This window comes from Leuciscus leuciscus (genome assembly GCF_965113295.1).
Source record: "Leuciscus leuciscus genome assembly, chromosome: 10".
In the NCBI taxonomy this organism is placed as follows: Eukaryota; Metazoa; Chordata; class Actinopteri; order Cypriniformes; family Leuciscidae; genus Leuciscus; species Leuciscus leuciscus.
In genome coordinates, this window is record NC_138734.1 from 36,009,197 (window position 1) to 36,031,577 (window position 22,381).

General features: G+C 36.2%; 1 protein-coding gene across 2 annotated transcripts; it reads right to left on the reverse strand.

Moving 5' to 3' along the window:
• Positions 1 to 1,707: 1,707 nt before the first annotated feature.
• nlrc5 (NLR family, CARD domain containing 5) lies at positions 1,708 to 21,783 on the reverse strand. Of its 2 annotated transcripts, none has more exons than XM_082182435.1 (44): positions 21,292 to 21,783; positions 20,326 to 20,642; positions 19,949 to 20,020; positions 16,533 to 18,261; positions 15,853 to 15,936; positions 15,662 to 15,745; positions 15,381 to 15,464; positions 15,176 to 15,265; positions 14,796 to 14,846; positions 13,920 to 13,964; positions 12,606 to 12,689; positions 12,392 to 12,475; positions 12,172 to 12,261; positions 12,039 to 12,086; positions 11,887 to 11,946; positions 11,730 to 11,813; positions 11,547 to 11,630; positions 11,352 to 11,441; positions 11,169 to 11,228; positions 10,049 to 10,132; positions 9,863 to 9,946; positions 9,673 to 9,762; positions 9,462 to 9,527; positions 9,243 to 9,326; positions 8,954 to 9,031; positions 8,742 to 8,825; positions 8,411 to 8,497; positions 8,044 to 8,106; positions 7,881 to 7,922; positions 7,677 to 7,760; positions 7,506 to 7,589; positions 5,914 to 5,997; positions 5,693 to 5,776; positions 5,527 to 5,613; positions 5,356 to 5,439; positions 5,139 to 5,243; positions 4,973 to 5,056; positions 4,219 to 4,302; positions 4,050 to 4,133; positions 3,857 to 3,940; positions 3,174 to 3,251; positions 2,954 to 3,037; positions 2,773 to 2,856; positions 1,708 to 2,646 (listed from the first exon to the last, which is right to left on the reverse strand). In XM_082182435.1, the coding sequence occupies exons 2-44, from the start codon at positions 20,633 to 20,635 to the stop codon at positions 2,574 to 2,576; spliced, it is 5,262 nt and encodes a 1,753-aa protein (XP_082038561.1). In that variant the 5' UTR covers positions 20,636 to 20,642; positions 21,292 to 21,783; the 3' UTR covers positions 1,708 to 2,573. The 2 variants fall into 2 exon arrangements, with proteins under 2 accessions (XP_082038561.1, XP_082038562.1); XM_082182436.1 differs by lacking the exon at positions 21,292 to 21,783 and adding an exon at positions 20,909 to 21,141.
• Positions 21,784 to 22,381: the final 598 nt, after the last annotated feature.

The window sequence follows — 22,381 nt, forward strand, 5'->3', positions numbered from 1 at the left end:
CCGGATATTGTCTACTGTTTCATTATACTCAATTTGTCAGTAATGTTTGAAATAATTAATTCAAAATATATAAAAGGCGCTGCCAGAGACCATGAAGATTTTTAACATTGACTTTGAACCGATTTGCTCGTCATCATCATCATCATCGTTGACAGCTATAAAACCTGGACGCCAGGGCGCAACATGTTTTTCTTCTTCTTGATTATGCTGTACATCACGTCATGCCATCATAATGACTGGCATGTGTGATTTAATCCAGGTGAACTGTATTTCCTGATAAAACATTCAAAGAGACTTGCATCTGTATTTACTAGTGTTGCTTTACTGCCATCTAGCAGTAAAACTGTAGTATGCAAAAAAAGTTTGACCAGGGCCCAATTTTTGAGAAGGGTAGACCCTAGTTTTTTTGTATGATTTAGCAGTTTATACTATTTTATAGAAGTTACTATTCAGTTCTTTATTTATTTTATTATTTTCAAGGATGATTTAGTTGTGTAATTGTACAAATTTAATTGATATATTGTCCTAACCAGTGATGGGTGTAATTAATTACTAAGTAATCTAATTACTGCAATCTAATTACCTAAGATTACTCTTAATGTTTCTGAAATTTAATTACAATAACTTCTGATGTAACAGCATTAAATGCTGTATAGATTATAGAACAATTCTATATAAAACAATAGTGGGTTTAACATAAAAATCTAATGTTAGAATGTATGTTCTCCCTTTAAATACTTTGGTCTGTTCAAGAATAATTTATGCAATTGTATATTGTTTATTTGAAAGAATCAATTTGAAAGATAGTTTATTTCGTGTCTATCCTTGTATTGTTCAACTGGTTGAGGTTGATATGGGATTTCGAAAGTAATTAGAAATAATTAATGAAATCAGTACAGTAATCAAATTACACAGTTGAAGATGTAATTAGTAGCTAGTAATTAATTACTTTTTTAGAGTAACTTACACAACAATGGCCCTAACCTTAAACAGACCCGTTGGTAACCCTCTTGAAATATTTAACCTAATATGTTTCTATATATGAACTACATTCTGTTTTTAAATTCAGTTTTCTTGGAAAGAAAGACTATTTTCTGTGCATGTACGAGACTTCAATTCATTAGCCGCAGCGTGGCGCTTCACATCTGATGTGTGACGCACTTAAAAAGTGCAGTAAATGGTAAAACAATTGCTCCACAAACTAGTATTTATTAGTATGTTAATGAATTAAAATAATTTGAAAACAAATACCAGTTTACAACACCCAGCAGCACAATGGACTATTTTTGCACTGACAATGAGAGCCTTCGCACAGTCAATTTTAAAACGGTCACACTTGCTCTTACGTTTAAATATAAGCTAGAAAGATCATACAAAATTAATTATTTCCAATGGGTCTAGTCTTTGCATTTGTTTGTATGAAGTTAGAATCATGTCTCCTCTGTTGGTGTAGAATTGGCTAGTGGCGCTGTCACAAAAAACGATGGTCCTAGAACTGCGGTCCTGATTCCTCTGATATTGCAGGAATATAGTATTTATTGTGCAATTTTTTTAATATTTTCTCTTATAAATAAGATTACCTGCAACCTTCCTGCCATTTTGTAATATATTATACTCATATAACAATAATAATACTCAAAGACACTCTATTATCTACATTCTATTTTGAGATCTGATTAAATAACAGAAAAGCTATTGTCCAAAATATGAATTTTTATGAAGAATAACCTTTATTTATAATTTCAGTACACATAAAAAAAAAAAACCCCACATGAATAGGATTTTTCAGTGCAGGTACTAGAGAGGATGGAGTTCAGCTTTATAAGTTTACATTTATGCATTTAGCAGACGCTTTTATCCAAAGCGACTTACATTGTATTTCAAGGCACACATTTACATTCTTATCAGTTTTTGCTTTCCTTGGGAATCAAACCCATGACCTTGGTGTTGGAAGCACCAATGCTCTACTGTTTGAGCTACAGGAAAGCTACAAGTTTATAAGGTGAGTAAAGCACTTTACAAATAACAAGAAATGTTTCTATAGATAAAAGCTGAACAGATCCAAGTAATATCCAGACATAAATACGTAATTTAAAGGAGAACACAACATGGTGGAGTTCAGGGTGGATCAGTGCATGAATGCCCCTAATGGAGGATAGGCTCTGAGCTTCAAGATACCTTAGTTCGGTGTATCAGCAAAGAGCATGACTGTGCTGAACTTCACAAGAGAGCTGCCTACTTCATTGTGCTATGACTGGCTAATTAGTCATATTTCTAATTGTTGCAATTTAGAAAAGCCATAGAAAATTTAAGTTAAGTTAGTCTAAATGTAAGTTAACATGTCACCTGCTCTTTTTCTTTACTGATCAGAGCCTATTGTTTGCATTAGATGGGCATTAAAAGATTCCAGTCCCTGAACAGCTGAGAAGTGTGCTATTTTAATGGTGTAATGAATTGCTCTAATGAGGTAATGTGTTCCCCGATTAAATAATATAAAGTTAAAACTACTAATAGCACTACACCAATTTTATTTACAATACGAAAAAAGGAAAGAGAAAAAAGAACACAAGTTATTAAACTGATGAAAAGTTCAGCCTCTGATCTTTTAGATTCTCATCCTCTTTGACAATTGGATTCCTCCAGAGTCTGTATAAAGTGACAAATGTAGAGAAGCTCAGCTTTTTATATGCATGTCAAGCAGTTCTACTAGTTGATTCTTATTAATTACGCAAGCTAGAATTGTCCGATCAAGAGTGTATATGCTAGTCATACCTTATTACTTCAATGGAGGGGCATGATGGGAGGCATTTGGCTATCGCTGTGGCTCCAGTAGTGGTTATTTTATTGGCCTCCAGGCTGCAATTATTAGTTTTTAATAACATCAGCATACTGTAAATCCAACATGTAATCAGCTGAAAAGGTAAACTTTCACTGCAAGCAGCAAGTAACTTACTCAAGTCTTTTCAGCTTTGTACACAGGGGCAGAATCTTAGCCAGTGTCGATGCAAGACTGTCACCACATCCATTCCATGACAAGCTGAACAAGACAATGACTTTATAAACTAAGGGCAGTTTTAATCAACACACAGGGACCAGAATCATTTGATGTGTGGGTCCATGCATTTATGAGTCAAACTACAGCATTTAAAGAAGTTAGAAATATCTGATCCCACCTGACATCTTCTATGGATGGGCAGTGTTTGAGGGATGATGCCACATCAACCAGATCTGAACTCCCAAATGAAGTCAAACTGAGAGACAAGTAGTTACACTGGTTTACAGTATGCAGCAGTATACAATAACCAAATCAGGTTATATACCGTTCAAAAGTCTCTTATACTAACCAAGGGTGCATTTATTTAAATAAAAATACAGTGCAACTTTAAAATGAAATATTGTTACAAATTAAAATAACTGTTTTCTATTTTAATATATTTATGTAATTGTAAAATGTAATTTGTTCATGTGATGCAAAGCCAAAATTTCTCCAGTCTTCAGTGTCACATGATCTTTCAGAAATCATTCTGATACGCTGATTTGCTGCTCAAGAAACATTTCTTATTATTATCAGTGTTGAAATCTGCTTAATATTTTTGTGGAAACCACAATACCTTTTTTTTTAATTCTTTGATTAACAGAATTTTTAAAAGAACAGCATTTATTTGAAATATAAATCCTTTGTAACATTGTACATTTCTTTACTGTCACTTTTGATCAACTTAATGCATCCTTATTGAAATTTTTTTTAATTAAAAGTATGTAAAAAGTCAATTTATTTAAAGAACTTTTGAACAGTAGTGTTTGATGTAACAAATTCAATCATATATGTGGCTCTGTAAAGTATTTAGTGTCTTACTGTAGTATTTTCAGTGCCTTCATGCTTATGAGACCTTCACAAAGAGCCTTGGATCCTTGTGGGTCAAACTGATTCTCTGACAAACTAAAAAAAAAAAAATCACCATCGCTGACATCTTTTTAAAGCAATAGTTTAATCTAAAACAAAAATTCTGTCATTATTTACTATGTAGACCACAAAATGCATGACTTACTTGAGTTCTGAAAGCTGATGCAGTAACGGAAGGACTTGAGATAGTTTAGCAGCACTGGCCTGACCAAGCTTGTTTTTGGACAGCCTGTGAAAACAAAATAATGAAGAATGGTCAGCTACTGATTTTGCAAGCAATATCACACATTAATTAAATTAAGTAAATGCTTTACTGTAGTTTCTGAAGAGCCCTGCAATGGGATAGAGCCGTCAGTAGCTTCTCTCCAGCCTGGTCACTTATACTGTTGTCTGACAGACTGCAAAAATGTGATCAGTAAAAAACTATAAAGTTTTGAAGAACATTAATAATGATGCAATGTTTCAAATGACTGTAATAACAACTCTAGACAATAACACTACCGTTCAAATGTTTGGGGTCAGTATGGGTTTTTTAATGGTTTTGAAAGAAGTCATGCTCATTGATCAAAAACACAGTAAAAACTGGTTTGTAAACTAGTAAAAAGTAATATTGTGAAATATTATTACGATTTAAAATAAGTGTTTTGTATGTCAATACCTTTTAAAATGTAATTTATTCCTGTGATGCAAAGCTGAATTTTCAGTATCATTACTCCAGTCTTCAGTGTCACATGATCATTCAAAATAATTTTTACATACTGATTTGGTAATAAGAACCATTTTTGTCACAATTTGTTCAGGATTCTTTGATGTATAGAAATATTTTTCTGTAAAAATCTGATCCATTTAATGCAACCCTGCTGAATAAAAGTATTAATTTCTTTATAAAAAAAATCTTACTGACCAGAAACTTTTGAACAGTAGTGTACATTTTAAATAAACACAAGTTAGTGTATATTTCCATCATATTTAATTGTGTCCACTAGAGGGCGCTCTATCAAAAGCTTTATAAATTGTTCTCTCAGCTGAGGAATAATCTGAATCTCATACTCAGTGCAGTTGCCATACCTCAGCTTTAGTAGTTTGGACCATGAAGGAATGTATTTCACAAGCTCATAAGTACCACCATCTCCCATTCGCCAACTTTCCAACCTGTAATTTGTTTTGTTTTTTACATATTAGCAAATGCTGTTAGCATTTGTGTGCATGTGCTTTTACAGACCACAATACTTACTCAATCTCTTCCATCTGTCTAAACCCCTTAAAAGAGGCAAGTAGACAGAGTATGCCAGTGCCATTCACAAACGTCTCTGATGTCACCACTCTAATGTTGTTCAAGCTAAGGAGAGCAAACAACCAGATTAGACATTAAATAAAAAGATGGGTTTCTGGGAGAGTATACCTGCTTATTGAGTGTTTGCTAAATATTCAATGAACACTACAAGCCTAACCTGAGCCTTCGAAGGGAGTCCAAATGGCTGAAGCCTTGCACTAGGATGGTTATACCCTCCTCATCAAGTACCAAAGAGTCCAGTCTATAATTGAAAACAAAGTATTAAATATGGTATAACCTGTCAATGACAGTGCAGTGTTTGAAAAGTGGACACTACAACATGTATTACCGTATCTCTGCCAGTGAGACGCACTTGACCAGTCCTTTGACCAGGTCACGCCCTCGAGCTGTTGTCCAGCCGGAGCACTGGGACAGACTGGACAAAAACATATCAGCCAATCAGCAATGTTGCACTCTGTTGCGATGAGAAATAATGAAGAAAATCAGACACTTACTTAAATGATTTCAGATTTGGCACACTTTGAAGAGCTCTCCCTAATATTGCAGCTCCACGATCACTTAAAACAAGCTGGGACAAACTAAAAGACATACAGGAAGGAAAAGGTAAATAAGCTCACATAATGAAATTACACATACTTTTCCCTGTAAAGACCATTGTTTCCCATGTGCAAGGTTAAACTTTACTTGAATAAGAGTAATAAGAAAGACAACAAACCTCAGACTCTCAAACACTGGAGTGTTTGGTAATGCTTCAGCAAGAGTTTCCACATCATCCTCAGTTGCTGCTTTCAAATCAAGACTGTAAAGTATACAGGACTTATAATAACACCAAGAGTGTTACAAATAAAGTACACAAGGGTGTTTCTTCAACATCTTTAAGTTGATTTTTGTCTTATTTATGTAAAATTACATACACTGTTTTAAAGCATGACCATCTAAACAAAGAATAAATTAATTCAAAATGATTTTAACATTTATATGCCCAGTTTCACAGACAAGGCTTAAGCCTAGTCCCAGACTAAAATGCATGTTTGAGCTAAAAAAGCAACTTGTACAGACTTGTATGTCAGTGCCATTGTTTTGTCTCAAGATGCACACCAGTAATGTTTTTTCTTCTTCTAAGGCATGTTTATAAAAGCTACTTAAATGTCCTAATTTAACTAAGGCCTAGCCCTGGTTTAATCTAAGCTTTGTCTTTGAAACCAGGCCATAGTGCATCACGTTTGATTTTAGGAATCTAATTTCTTGAGATTTTCACGTTGGTTTTGGGAATCTCAAATCACATGTCTTTCATTTTGTATTGTCTTTGTTATTTTTCTAGTTAAGTCATGTAATTCCACAGTTCCTTATGCCACCATGTCATGTGCTTCTCTTGCTCTATCTATGTGTTATGTTTTCATTAGAAGTGTTCGACTTGAAGCGGCACTGCGCAGACCGATCGGTGTATGACATCAATGTACTGCAAGAGCGATTCGAAAGCATACAAAGCCTTCTGCTCTGTAATCGCTCTCGCTGTACTTTGATGTCATACACCAATCGGTCTGCGCAGCACCGCTTCAAGTTGAACACACCTTTTGGTTTATTCTAGTCATGTGTTTCTCTGTTCTGTTTAGTCACTGGCTCATTTTTTGATTACTTCCATGTATTCATTGTTATGCGATTAGTCCATATGTATTTATACCCCTCATGTTCCATCTAGCTTTCTGTAACATATCCACTGGAGGCAAGTTGAAAGTAAGAGGTGCAGTTTATTGGTAACAAAATACAAAACATAGGCTTAAAAACTTGACTAAAAACATGACTAGAAAAGAAATGTGAACATAGACTTAAACATGGACCTGAACATGAACTTCGACATGAATTGGACATGAATAAACCAATGAAAACATAACACATTGAGCAAGAGAAGCACATGATATGATCACATCAAGAACTGGGGAATTACATGACTAATACATCTCAGAAGTTAGTGTACTTGTTTACTTGACGAGCTTGAGAAAGAAATATGAGACACATGATGATGAAGAAATAAAGAGAAATCAAGTAAAATATTATTTCTCAGCTAAATCTTTTTTAAATAGCTTTAATTTAGTCAAATTATGCAAATACCAAAATTATTTATTTGTGTGTATTTAGGATATAAAGATGCTAAAGAATAGCCCGAGCAACAAAAACATGTCCTGTGATGCATGTTTATATCCACTGTTAGACATTCTATAAAAAGTATCTAAATGTTTAATAAAAACACCCATACGTATAAAATAAAGATGACTATCTGTTTATTGTATTAAATTATGAAACACTTACGTGAGGTTCCTGAGATTCAGTAAGGACGGAATGACTGCAGAAAAAAACTCTGCGCCTTTTCTGTCCACTTTAAGCTGAGAAAACCTGGACGCAAAATGAAGTGAACAGGATTCAAACTAAGAAAAAAGACATCTAATACACCAAAATCAGCATAAACTCTCACTGACTTACTTTAAATCCTGCAAGGCAAGACATTTCTGGATGGGAAGTGTCAGAGGAGTGAGATGCTGTCCTTCTATGTCACAGCCGTCAAAGCTAAAGAATGTGACAAAAGTGTTGTTGTACATCAAATGCACAGAATATCATATTAAAATGCAATTAAAGAAAAACATAAAACATCCAACAACCTTACAACCAAACAAAAAGCCAACAAACCTGATGGACTGCAGAGCAGGTATGACATTTTCAGGATTAACTCTGTCAGAAAAAACAGGCCAAATGAACTTTGCATATATAACATTGCAAACCATTTTTAGACAATATTTACAGCACTCCACACTCTATGAACGTAAAAATGATAGTGAGTTATGAAACTTACATAGAAGTGGAGCTGGGACTGGAATTGGCCTCTGTAATCATGTTTATGGAAGCACGGTTGACCCTGCATATGTTGGGTAAAAGATGTTTTTTAATCTCTTTGGGATGATTCATAAGCAATATTTAGTGCTATACTTTTTACATAATCATATAATACATTAGCAAGTTAGTATCATTTGCAAATGGATATATGTAAATTAAAATTTGTTGTGCCACAATTTGTTGTGCCACTGAATCTTGTGCTAATGCGGTCTATTTAGGATGAAATGAGGGTCACTTCACCACACAGGAAACCACTCTGTAATGATGTGTGTGTGTGTGTGTGCGGGTGGGTGTGTGGCTTGTAAGTGACTGCTTCAGGACTGCACCTGATTTCCCTGATGTGTGGCTGCAGATTCAGACATTTGGCAATAAGACTGATAACAGCATTTCCTGTCAGCCACGGCTCCTCAATCCTAATGAAAACATCCCAAACACATAATTATCCTCACATTGTATCTGCTATATAAAAATAGCAACTAATCACAGAAATAAACTAATTTAGTTGTTTCTTAGGGCACTTTTGGAAAATAAACTCTTAATATATACATGTATCACAAGAAAATTCTGACTTTTTCCCCCACACATCCACCAAAATTTCCATCACATCTCAAATCATGAAACACCCTTAAATAAACAGATGTTTTGTTCTGTTCTTACCTGATGTCTCTGTGTTGGTGACATCTACTGAACTGTTTGACAAAATACTCTATTTGCTCAGAAATCAGGCCATTATTTCTTAATCTGAGAGGAATAGAAAAATGTGCATTAAAAACCTGTATTAATATGCCAACTATCCAAAAAATCCATGCAACTGTCGAACGCGATATGTCATCATTTATCTGTGAGATCAATTCTTGTTAAAACCTTACTTCACAGTATGGATTGTGGAGAGCTCAGCCAGGCTGTCCAGTAAAAAGCCTTGACTCAGCAGTGAATTAGAAGACAATCTAAAGAAAGAGAGGAACAATATACATTTTAACACCAATGTTTCTATAAGGTACAGCATTTTTCTGGGACTTCAGGGTGACTTTTTGCCATTGAGGTGACTTGGAAAACTTGTCCCAATCAACCCTACCCAACTCAATTCACCCTTCTGAGTTTTAGAAGTTATGAAGTGTGCACAAAACACTTGTAATGTAACTGTGGTCAAATACTCACTCTAATGTAAGTAGTCTAGGGCATCCTTTCAGGATTTCCACAAGCTTCTTCAAGTGTATGTCATCAAAAGTGCACTCCCTTAGCCTGTGTGTCAAGACAACTGTAAGAGGAAGCTAAAAACCAAACCACTTTCACTTTTGACTTGAATAAACCTATTATTCTCGTGACTATTTGATTGTCTTTCGATTGTGATGCCTCACATGCATTTTGGGAAATTACCTAAGAGTCTTGCCATTGACATGTTCCTGCACAAAATGAATCAAAGACTGATCTTCCACTCCAAGACTAAAGAAGAGAAAAGCATATACAGTAGCTAAAAAACTTCTGAGAATAACAAAAAAAAAAAAAAAAAACTTTTCTGTAAACCAATCATTGTTCATGTCAATGAAAAGTGAGCAACAAATGGCAATGTTAGTGCATTAGCCATTACCTGACTTCAACAGCAACAACTTTTCCACAGGTATTCATTGAGTTGACCAGATCCAGCGCACCTACTTGAGTCATTCGGTTGCCACTGATGCTGCGTGGGAGTGTAATATGTAGTATGTGGTAAATTAACCCATTATGTCAATTACCAAGCAACAAATGTTAGTGAAGACAGGCTGTGACTAAACTCTTACCTCACTGAGCTTGAGATCTTTAGTTTGGGCAAATAATCAACAAAACATTTCACCCCTTCATCTCGGAGAAGGTTATGAGACAAGCTACAATGGGGAAAGAAATAAAAATTTGTTTGCACAACAGTAAAATGTACCGACTTCTAATAGGATGAGAAAACAGTGGTAAAAGAACAGAGGAATACTTACACTAGTTCAGACAGGCGAGGACAGTTCTCCAGTATCCTTGAGAGCTTCTCGACATTGGTTTTGCTCAGTTTATACTCTGTGAGCCTGTAAACATCAGAGAAAGAGTCAAAACCTCCTGTTTCCAAAGGTGCCAAATCTATTATAGTGATTCAGCATTCAGTTTAAGATGTATTGCATCAAAAGCAGTGTTATTTTAATATTATTTATATACTATTATAGTTTTTATTTCTATTTTCAAATTGCTTTTATTTTTGTATTTAATATTTTTATATTTAAGTTTTTGTCATTTTGTTATGTTTTAAAAATGTTATTATTATTTTTTTTTTTATTAAATTACTCACTGGCACAGAGGAAATCCGCTCAATACCACTCAAATGCGAGTTCTGATAGCATGAGATCACTGACTGAGTTCTGAACTCTAACGAATGCTCTCATTATAGCCAGCAAGGTGAATAAATTATTTATACAGTAAGTATAAACCACTTCATAGAGTTTTCACAAGAAGGCAGAACTCACTACATGCGCTGAACTGAAGTGTTTGAGAGCTTCAGTAATTTTAAAGGAGCTGTATGTAAGATTGTGGCCAAAACTGGTACTGCAATCACTTTCAAATTACTGTAGAGCGGTGTATCCCCTCCCCCTCCCCCCTGACCCGAGGTTGCCAGATAGGCTGCAGGATCCAGCAGGAACGTAGGCTGCAACGTAGCTGTGGTAACTAGAGCAGAGCTGGCAACCCCGATGCCGAAACACTACTGACTTCGTGATTGGTAGATAGGTGGAGGGTGGCGCTTCAGGCCAAAACACAAGATGACAACATCAACATCAGTTGAGGGCTGCAACTTCACTTTTTAAATGACAATATCCTGGCCAGACTACTGTTGTCAGTGATGTAAGTATTTGAAATGAACCTGATTTCTTAATGTCTAGTGACATATCAGGGCCATTTTATGATTAATTGAAATACATTTCTTACATACGGTTCCTTTAAAGGGCGCGTCATGTTGCTAAGAAGTACTTGACTGTTTAGTGACCATCCTGATTTAACTCTAAATAACTGAAAAGTATAATTTTTGTCATAATCACATGGCCACTGTATCAATGGAGAGCTGACATTACTTACTTGCAAATTGCTGCCTCTGCTTTTTCAGGAACAAATTTGATGAATGCTTCTGCCCGGTGTCTAAGAATCATGTTAAAACCAACTTTAGATATTCAAATAATCAATATTAGTGTTTTTAAAAGCATGTTTTAAGAAAGGTAATCCCTACTTTAATATCTAAAAATATGAACATAAATAAGACACCTTAGTTCTACAGCGGTGACACGCTGGCAGTCAGCAAGAGATCTGACCAATAACAAAGCTCCATTTGTAGACAGGTCAACATGACTTAAGCTGGAAAATAAAGTAATCTTAGATGAATGAAAGTAATATCAGGTCATTCATGATAGGGATCAAATACAGCTGTGCAACAGGAACCAGACTGTTATGGCCACTTACTTCAGTAGATGAAGAGAAGACATTTCAGGAAGGATCAACATTAACTTCTCAATGGACTCATTTGATAATTTTAGATGGGAGAACCTGTAACACAAATATAAAATGTGGAAAAGCAGAATGTAGGTGATCCATATAAAAGTATTTTGTCTACACTATAGATTAGCAGACATTAGAGCTACTCACTCAATCTCCAAAAGGTTTTCACATTTAACCAGCTGCTTACACAGCTTGGCCATGTAGGCAGGTTGGATATCACAATGGGTCAAACTGGAAAGACAAAAAACACATAATTATCCGATTATCGCTAAATTAATGTATATAACAAAACTGAGAGATTTACCTGAGTTTTTTATGCACATGTATCCCATTTTCACTTGGGGTCAGCTGTCTTGAAGCATGTCTGCATTAATAAAGCACATTGGTTATACTACGTCAACATTTCTTTACATATTAAGCAAAAATGTCAAAATCAGCAAAAATCTGTTTCCGTACCTTCTGCTAGTGTCAAACCAAAGAACCAACTTTTTCTTTTCATTTCCACTGGTGAGAAAAAGCACAGTGTTAGCATTTTAACAGCCATTCAGACAGGCAGAAAAATGACCAAAAACTCAATGCTGGTCTTGACCTTGCATTCACTCTCCTCAGGTTCTTCTGGTTACAGAGGGCGGAAGCAAGCATCACCACCCCGTCCATATCAACACCATTTTCACTGACACTGTGTGTGTTCAGAAACAAAATATATACTCTTTTGAAAACAGAAATGCACTGGCAGTACGATAAATGGAGAAGTGTCTCACTGGAACTGTCAAAACCAAAGGAAGCTGCAGATAAAAACATAGGCCTACTTGATCTCCTGAATTGTTCCTAGTTTAGGCAGAAGGTCCAGAATCTTCTTTAGACCCTTGTTACCCAGCGAGTTGTACGACAAACTGAAAAATGAGGAAAACGTGTAACATCAGCACTGTACTTACAAGAAGAATTGTGGGTGTATGAACTCAATCCGATATGAGGTACACTGAAGTTTAAAAGGTGGGATTTATGGTGAATTTTAATACTTACTCTAAAAGGGTTATGAAGGGGAAGCCCTTGAGTTTATTACACAGACTGGCTACATGTGAAACGGTGATGTTACACTGTTTAAACCTATAAAGAAACAATTACAAGAAACATTTACTTCCTGTCAGTTCAGTATGTTTGGTTTGGAAAATATAAACCCACTGAAACAGTGGTAGTGACAGCAGAAATTGTGGTACACTTTCTCAAGGGTGTAGGTTTGATTTTGTCATTGGTGGGGACATAAGCAGTATCCGGTCTTAAGACGCTGTAAATTACTTAATATTAAAAATTAAAACACTCTGTGACCCTACTGTTGCTATAGTAACAAACATTTCACAAGCATCTGATTTCAGCAAACAGTTTGCTTTGTACATTCAGTGTAACAGCATTACGTTCAAGAGAAGTGGTTAAACTTTATAATTCAATTAATCTGTGCACATGAATTTTAATCACTTACGTTATGTTCTTGCCCCTTTCCATGCAATAAATGGGTGTTGTTTAATGAGCAGGGTTTTTATGGCGTATTTACTTTAACTTCTCAGGTACTAATGTTAATGGTATAACCCATTTCAGGTGCAGCCAAGACTTATTAGCCTTTTATTATACCTTATTTGGTGGAGTCAAGAGTAGAGAACAAGATCTGAGCCAAGACTCTCTTGTGAAAGAGAATATTAATCTTAATGAGAATTTTCCTGGTTAAGTAAAGATTAAATAAAAAATAATAACTAAAAGACACGAATGGACAACAGCATAATAACCCTGCCGTGACCCTTAAAATAAAACAATGCCACAAACGTATGTCTGTGACCTTGTAAGAGGGAGTTGGAGAAATCATAAAGAAAACTTTGCACATCAAATTGCAAATGATCATCAATACACACTGTGAATGGCCTTTCACTTTTTATTCCTGATTAAAATATTTTTTTGATAAATAAATACATATAACAAGTCAGTTTCTCATGAGTATTTTGCATCAAATTTGTCATTTTTGTTTTCTGTCTTCAATATGATTGTCCTGAAATTGCATAATTTCTGTCAAGCCTATCCTCTTCCACAAACTATCTGACTCTATCCTCTAATTCTCCTGAAATGCTGCCAAGTGATGAACACTTGGACTTTATAGACACCACGCACCACATTATTAAACAAAGCAAGATGAAAGCACAGCTCCTTCTATATGATATAATGAAGCCATAAAGGCTAAACTCATTAAGTCTAAAGTTCAGTGTTAAGTTTAAAATCTAGACTTTGTAACTAAGGATTAATTTGTTGTCCTTTATCTGAAGGAATATGATTTTTAAAGGAATCAGCACTTACCTTACATTCTTTGTCTCTTCCGTGTTATTCAAGTCTGTGTTTTCACTAAGAAAGAAAAAGTGAGAAAAATGCATTTTTATTGTGCTATTGAATGCCTTCAGTGACCATCACACTGTGCAGTCACTACAGACTGCACTTTAAAGGTGGGGTAAGCGATAATTTAAAAAGGCTGTTTGAAAGTTGGTCGGACCGACACAACCAGACACAACAACAAACGTGTAGTCAATCAGCATTAGGAGAGACGGTAGAGGAGAGAGAACGAGGTAGAGGGAGATTTGAAGAAATACTGTTGAAAGAGAGATGGCTGAGAGACATTACAAAAGAGAAAATCCACTCTTGCATTGCGTGTTACGGAGGCAGCTAGTTAGAGTTGTGCAGGCTGATAACTGTTAGAGAATGTGGTGTATACTGTTTAGCGTCCTTCTTAGTGCACCCGCCTCGCATGCCAGCAATCGGGATTCGAGACCGACTCGGAGCAGGGCGGTTTGGATTGGAGGGTGAGTTTTGGCGGCAAAGCAATGTATAGAGCGATGTGTTTGTTTGGGTTGATTTCAAATATCAACAATGTTCAGCAGCGACTTTGAGAAATAACATACTGCACCTTTAACATCAGGGTAAAAGCTATAGACTTGCCCTCAAATAAAAAAAAAAGAGATGCACAACATCTACCACCTATCAAACGTTATCACTTTCAGGCCATAGTGCATTGCACTGCAATAACTAGCCAAGTGCATATTGCACAGACAAAGTAACCACAAAAGATTTGCCAAACAGGAAATATGAAATATAAAATACACAGGGGTATTCTGGGGGTATTACCCACCCTTCAAATAGTTCAAACACGTATTTAGAGACTATTTGTCAATCAGCACTCACCATATTGTGTCAGAGCTTTGTGAGAAGGAAAGGCTGATCTCTTTATTCCCCCTGTATACAATAAGAGAGAATAAAACATCCCATGACAATGAAATGGATCAAGTGAAGTGCCCTTATCTTCAAAAACTGAACAAAACTACACAGGGTAAAATAAAATAAGGCCAAGACTACAATAAATACAGTTCAAAACATGGCGAGATGAATATGCGTTTTACTTTAAAGTACATTAATATTACGATTTTAAGGACATATTTATGGGACACAACTTTATGTACTGTAAAACACGGGCCCCTAAGCAATACCAGTTGAGAGCCCCTAATCCAAATTGTGTGTGCCATTTTCATTATAAATGCATAAGACAGGCCAACAAAACAACTTACTCAACATGTACTTCCTGAATAGAGGTGCAGGCAGCCATCCTCTCAATGAGTGTGAGGACGCCATCTGTGGAGATGGTGTTTTTCCCCATCCTGAATAAAAGTATAATAATGTACCGGACGTAATATAAGTAATACTGTCGTCGTGAATATCTAAATATCTAAATTGTGTACAATCAGGCTTTTGAAACGAAAACACACTACTTACAAAACAGAGCAGATGTTGGGCAGTCTGGATAGTGTTTCCGCAATCACTCTTATACCTTCATCTTTCAAGGAGTTATCGCTGACACTGTTTGACACAAGACAGATGTTCATGACAGATCATCAAGACCACCTACTGTAAACTTTTTGTCCATTCCAATTTCAGAAATAAGTTGAAAACTTATGTATATCAGAAATATATTTGAGCACAAACATGTCAGGCCAAGTCACTATATTGCTTTAAATGTCAATCTATGAAGCCCATGGCATAGCAAATGGTATTACTCCAGGTGTGTGATGTGGGGACAGTCCTCCAAAGCCCTGGCAAGTTTTGCAGCTCCAACATCAGTGAGGCCTCCACTGATAAAACTGTAAATCAGAGGAAAAACACAAACCAATGCAAAACACACTGCAAGGAAATAGTATGACAAAATGCATAAAGGTCACAACAGACACCGGATGAATCAAAAACTTACTCTAATCGCCGCAAGGCCTGGAGTTTAGACAGGATACCACACAAAGCCTCTGCAAACCTGTCATCGTATTTCCGGCTACGGAAACTTGAATGAAATATATTTGAAAGTTTAATATATCAACATGACCAGTTTCAGAATAAAAACTACAACCTGAACCAATATCATGTGCTATTCCTAAAATGATGGCAGAAAACTATAAGCTGGTAATTATTTTGACGTTATAGATAACTAAAAAAAGATTCTGATATTAGAAAATGTATACTATTATGTCTAAATTAATTTTTTTTAAATAAACGAAAATGACTCAAATTAATGTGAATTTAGGCATCACAACATTATAATGTACAGTATGAAAAAATATATATTCTTTTTGAGATTTGGTAAAAATTACATTTAACATTTGTTAAATTATTAGTGTTTTTAAATATTAACTTAAGTGAGCATTAGATGACAGCAAAGGTAATCCGAATGTAAAATATGGGGAATTTCTGTAGTTTATTAAATATCCAATTTATTATACATCTAATATCTACTGATACAGATAAAATAACAACCAATTATCAGCTGATTACCAATATGGTACCACTATTTCATGCATCAATATTTAAAGACGCCATATGGACTCCAATTTACTACACATAAATCATTTGTTCATAAAGGAGGATTTTATGAAAACTCACATGAGACGATCCACATTCCTGAAACTAGGGAGGATTTCCAAACAATCCAAGTCAATTGAACAGCCACCAAAGTCCAGACACACATTCTGATCAGCAGCTGCTGTTACAAATGCTAAAGAATCCATGTCAACTGCGTTGAGTCTAATATTTCTCAGTTCAAACGATCTCGAACCAACAGCTTTTGCCAGTGTAGAATCTTGTGTTTCATGGGCGCATCGGCACAGCTCCACAATTTTGGGGCCTGTTTGACTGGTACTTGCAGCGAAACCCTTCAAAACACTACGGACGACAGCTTGGCGCCTTTGTACCCAAGCCTTGGCTCCCTCGGCCACTTGAAGCTGGACCAAACTGGAGGTGCAGACCTCTGCAGCAAGCCCGCATACATAAAGATGGAGAGAGTCTGTAAAGACAGACTTTGGGTCAGTCTTGGTGGTCCAGCGGGTTTTCAAGTTAAGCTTCTTCTTAAGCTGACTCTCTGTTATGTTCTGACTGGTCATGAGGTAGAGAGCAGCGAGAAACTCCAGCATTGTAAGGTGCATGAAGGTGAAACCATATCCTGACGATCCATCCTCACACGTCAGCTTGACACGAGACAGTATACCGCTTTTGATGCCAAAATCCTGGAGTTCTGGAGGCACTTCTTTGTCCATGAAGACTATGGTGCTTCCGTCCAGTCCTTTGAGGGCCAACTGGCTCATCTCAACAATTTTAGTTCTGTACCTCTGAAGTAGAGGTTTACCAGACACCCCACCTCCACTGAAGCGTCTGAGGGACGCCAACAAGATTTGCATGTAGATTTGAGTTAAGGACGTTGGAAGCTGTAGATCAGCATGAGATCCATCACTGGAGGAGAACAGATGATCCACACACACACAGCAGATATGACAGAGTCCAGGTACATGCGACATTGACAAGAGGTGACGGCTGTCCATTAACAAGTTTACAGCCTTCTTTTTGAATTCATCTCCTTTTTCATGAAAGTATTGCTCTGCGTATTCCTTCACACCCAATCGGTCAAACCCCTGAAGCTCACAGGTTATGAAACCAGGGCTCGCAAACATGTCTGTCACATCTCGTGGTCTACAAGTGACAACAACTGTGCAATCTGGAAGGATTTTATGATTGCACAGTCCAGAGAGGAGATCTGTCATTGTCAGAGGTTTGTTTGGGTCAATGAAGCTCTCAAGCTTTCTAGGAGTTGTAAGCTTGGCACGGAACTCATCATATCCATCGAATATGAAGCAGACCTTGTCAGGGTTGGAGAGGATGAATTCAAACACCGCTTCGCTTTCCTCATCATCCTCACAAGCAGGATAGAAGAGAAAGAGTAGATCTTTCAGGGAAAGATCTCGTGAGATAAGATTGAGCTGCCGGAACTCCAGCAGGAACAGCAGGTGGATAGACGGGAAGGAGCCTTCAGCCCAGCTACGGCCGAGGCAGTGCACCAGCAGGGTCTTACCAGATCCAGCCTGGCCCAGCAGCACGACAACCCTGCTGGTGGTTTTCAAAAGAGACTCAACAGACACTTTATGATCTGACTCTTCTCCTTCATGACTGTCCAGAGACGCTTGAGGCTGGGTGGTCCTGTCTTTCACTCGAAGAGGGTTCCTGTGTCTTAAATATACCCATGTGTCACCCAGACTGATGTCCTTTAACACAGACTGTGTCACTGTCGCATGTTTTTGCAGTATCATGGATTTAAGAGCATCTGTGTATATCTTTAAATGATCTATGTAAGAAAATCAAAACATTGCAAATTTACCATGAAATATAATTTGCTGTTCATACAAAAGTACGGTGGCCTAGAGAGCTCAACGCGCCGCAACTGAAGAAAACACATGCAAATAGAAAAACACTCGCAAATTAAGAAAACATCTTAATCAGTTTCACAACACATGTGTGCTCCAAATACTCACAACACAACCAAATACAGAAACGCGCTGCAAAAGTTCACAACACAACCAAGTACAGAAACGCTCTGCAAATAGCTCAAGACCACAAAGGAAACGTTTCCAGGGGACCCCAATAAGTGACGAACCCGGCTTATTGCTCCCTTCAGAGTGAGTAGGGCACTTGTGTGCCATTATGTAGCCGTTTGGAACGGACTTGATGAAGGGACCAAAGAAAGACAACATAATTTCCTCATTATTTTCACCTGGGATGTTCCCATGACAACGCAGCACTGTGTCCATCAGCTGAATAACTGTTATTACCAGAAATATCTTATAGCTGTTAACATAACTGTAGCAAATAAATATACATTTTATACAGAAAAAGTTTTAAAATATGCGTTATACATCTGTGTGTGAGTGTCTCAACTTTAAAACTTTCCATCTCATCTTTGGACCATGCATTACCTATCATTTCTAATTAAATTTATTTAAACATAACATGACAACATTTGTACAATGTAACTAATGTATAGATTAAAATCTTTCCCTCGTGTTCTTTTTCTCTATCTATCTTTATTTATTTATTTATTTATTTATTTTAGTTTTCAGCTCATTGTTCTTTTCTCATTAGTATTCTGATGACATTTAACATATTGTTATTACATTTTGTATATTGTATACAAAGTTGTATGTCATAAACATGTCATATCTGTATGTTTTGTAAAAAAAAAAAAAAATCAAAAGAAATAATAAAAAAAATAAAGTAGACTTTGAGCTGTAAGCACGCCAGGTTCGTCACTTATTGGGGTCACCTGGAGTGGAAACATTTCAGTAGTCTGTGCTATTTGCAGCGTGTTTCTGTATTTGGTTGTGTTGTTAGTATTTGGAGCACACATGTGTTGTGAAACTGATGAAGATGTTTTCTTAATTTGCGGGTGTTTTCTTCAGTTGCAGCGCATTGAGCTCTCTCGGCCACCTTACAAAAGCCTAAAAAAAAGACTTTGCTCACATTTTAAAATCTATTAATGTTATGGCTTTAAAAAATAAAGTATCAAACCGAGTGGCATCTGCAAACAAATCATGCTACTGTAGATATTTTCTAAGAAATATGTTTTCTTTTGTAATTTTGGTTTTCTCAACATTGTTTGCATCTAACAAACATCTTTGAAAAGTGTGTTTTGACTATTTCTTTAAAATAAATTCCATTTGGTTTGATATTTTGTTATACATTGAAACAAGTGTGGTTTAAGTGTGCATATACTTTGGGATTGTATAATAATGCTGTTGATCACAATGTGAACATTAATAACAAGGTCAATGCTCAATGTGATGTGTTTAGCATGTCATTTTTTATTATTTTGATCATTTACAAGATTAATCACTGGGAGATTTCTTCTTCTTGTTGAATGGCCAATTGGTTGCTGTCATACAAATTGAAGTAAATTGAACTGTAAGGTTGTTCAAGATATCATTCACAATGAGTCTAAATTCAAATGGGTGTGTCCCTTTAAGAGTATAACATACCTAGTCGTGGACGTTTCACTTTTCGTGATGGTGAAGAATTATCATTCTCACTTGTATGATTGAAGTTTGTTCCTTCAAAATATAGGGAAAAAAAACTGTATGAATAATTATATCCCAGAATTCAATAACATTCCTATTTTAAACGACGGCTTCTTTCTTTAAACAACTTCAGGACACTTTCACTTTCACTTCAAAGATTTTCTTTGTTTTTTTTAAATATGTGTTCAAATTAAATAATAGAACAAATATTATATAAACTGATATATGTTGTTAAATTTAATTATGATTAATAACAAAATTATGCTTTAATATTAATTGATGGTATGAGAAGGGGAAACCCTGCAGTACAATAAAAAAAAAATACAAACATGTCTTACCAGTTGTATTTCCTGCTACGGATACCAGTGTAGTTTCAAGAAGAAAGGGAACGTTTTGACAGTACTGATATATGATGGTGAGAAACCGTCTACATATGGTGTGTTCTGCCGTTTTGAAGTAATCCACAGTGGCTGAGACAAGGTCTCTGTTGTTGGTCAGTGACCGTAGCTGATCCATTGTGTTAGGTTCCACTAAGGCAAAGATCCGATCCAGAACACCACTGTCCTGGTTGCAGAGCAAGTCCACCAGTGCACTGGCCTCCTGGGCCACCAAGAAGCCCCCCGACCAGTCCACCCTCTCCATCCTCATCCATTAGCTGGGGGAAAAAATCACTCATTAAACAGAAATTACTTCATTTTGATTTGTATTGTTTTAGTTTACATGACAAACCTTATTCACCACAATAAATGCAATGGCATTGAGTGCTGATATACTGTATGCAACATGACAAAGCACAAGGTCTGTGATTCCAGTGCACCTTGTCTAACAACAGAGGCTTTGTTTGGCAGTGCTAAAAGCATGTGTATTGCTACAGTTAAAAAAAAATCAATTCACCAGGTATTATTTAAATACTGAAAATACCTGATACTCCTCACATATAGACGCAACTTTTCCAGGTTTGTTATAAATAAAAGATAGTCTGTATGCTACAGACCAAGACAAATTATTGTTCAGCAGGAAATTTGTGGTAAATGCTTTCAGGGTGGCACTCATGTTATCACTGATATTCCAAATAATCTTTTCCATGTGCATACAAAGTAGGCTATGTAATATGAAAGAGATTTAAAGATCAGTTTTGCGCATAAAGTGCCCTGCAAACGACGCATGTAATTCTGGAGATTACTAGTTACGTTATAAGGTTGACCACATGGATGGCAACGTTAGTCAACAATGTGCTTACTCGCGATAAGAAACATATACAATGTTCTGTATGTTTATAAGATGTATTGATATAATGGACTCACCGCTGGTGGCATAACGCATCGGTCCAGTTTTATGAAATGAAACTAAACAAACCCTCTTTGGTTTCGTTTCGTTTTGTTTTATATGCGTAGTAGCTTGCATACGGATACTGCCTTTAGCCAGGAGTCTGGCGCGAGACTATTCAACCAAACCCGCCAATCCAGTGTGTCACTTAAGTATGTTTTTAATGTAAAACCGCATTTTTATCAATCGGCGACTGAGCGTTTAGCCAGGTATATTTTCCTGATACTTTTCCATGTAACTTATTCACAACCGAAAGCACTTTATAAATAATTCACAGACGTTATTTTAATATCAATTGAACGTAATGCAGAATAAATGTAGCGCTTATGTTGCTAATTAAAACTAATGTGGTTATTGACTCAATGAACAGTATAATCGATTTCAAAGTGTGCGCGACGCTTCAAAAACCCAGTTACATCAAGTTTAACAACGTCGGTTAATAACATCATTTGAATCGTGAGAAAGGGCAAATGAGGACAGGAGTGAGTGAAGTCACGTTTGTTGTCTGCTCAGTGCTCACTCACTACCGCCACCCAGAGGTGAAATTAAATAACTGTCCTTATAAGGACATCAAGACGTGATGTGGAGCTTTATCTATGCAATGCATCTACAGATATTTAAACCATATATAAAACAATTGGTGCAACTTAGTTTTCACGTTAGTTTAACATGCAACTTACCTTAAGGCAAGACACCACAAGTGACAGAAGTTTAACAGAAGTTTCATTTTTGGATGACCAATCCCTTTAAGAATTGGTAAAATAATAGCTCATGTCTTTCGGAAGAAAAGGTTTAACCAGAAAATTGCAACACACAATCATGTGTGACAGCACCAGGAAATGTTTAATAATGGTAATACAATCTCATGTACAATTTTTTGAACTAATAAAGTTATATATCAAACTAATAGGCTATATATCACCATACTTCCCCAATCACAGCATATTAGCATAGTTGTTTCATATTAAAGTTTCTGAAAAATTAAGTTTAAATATACAATGGGCATTATCTAATTAAATATGCACTAATTTGCATACTTTCCAAACAGAAATCTGAACACAGGTTAAA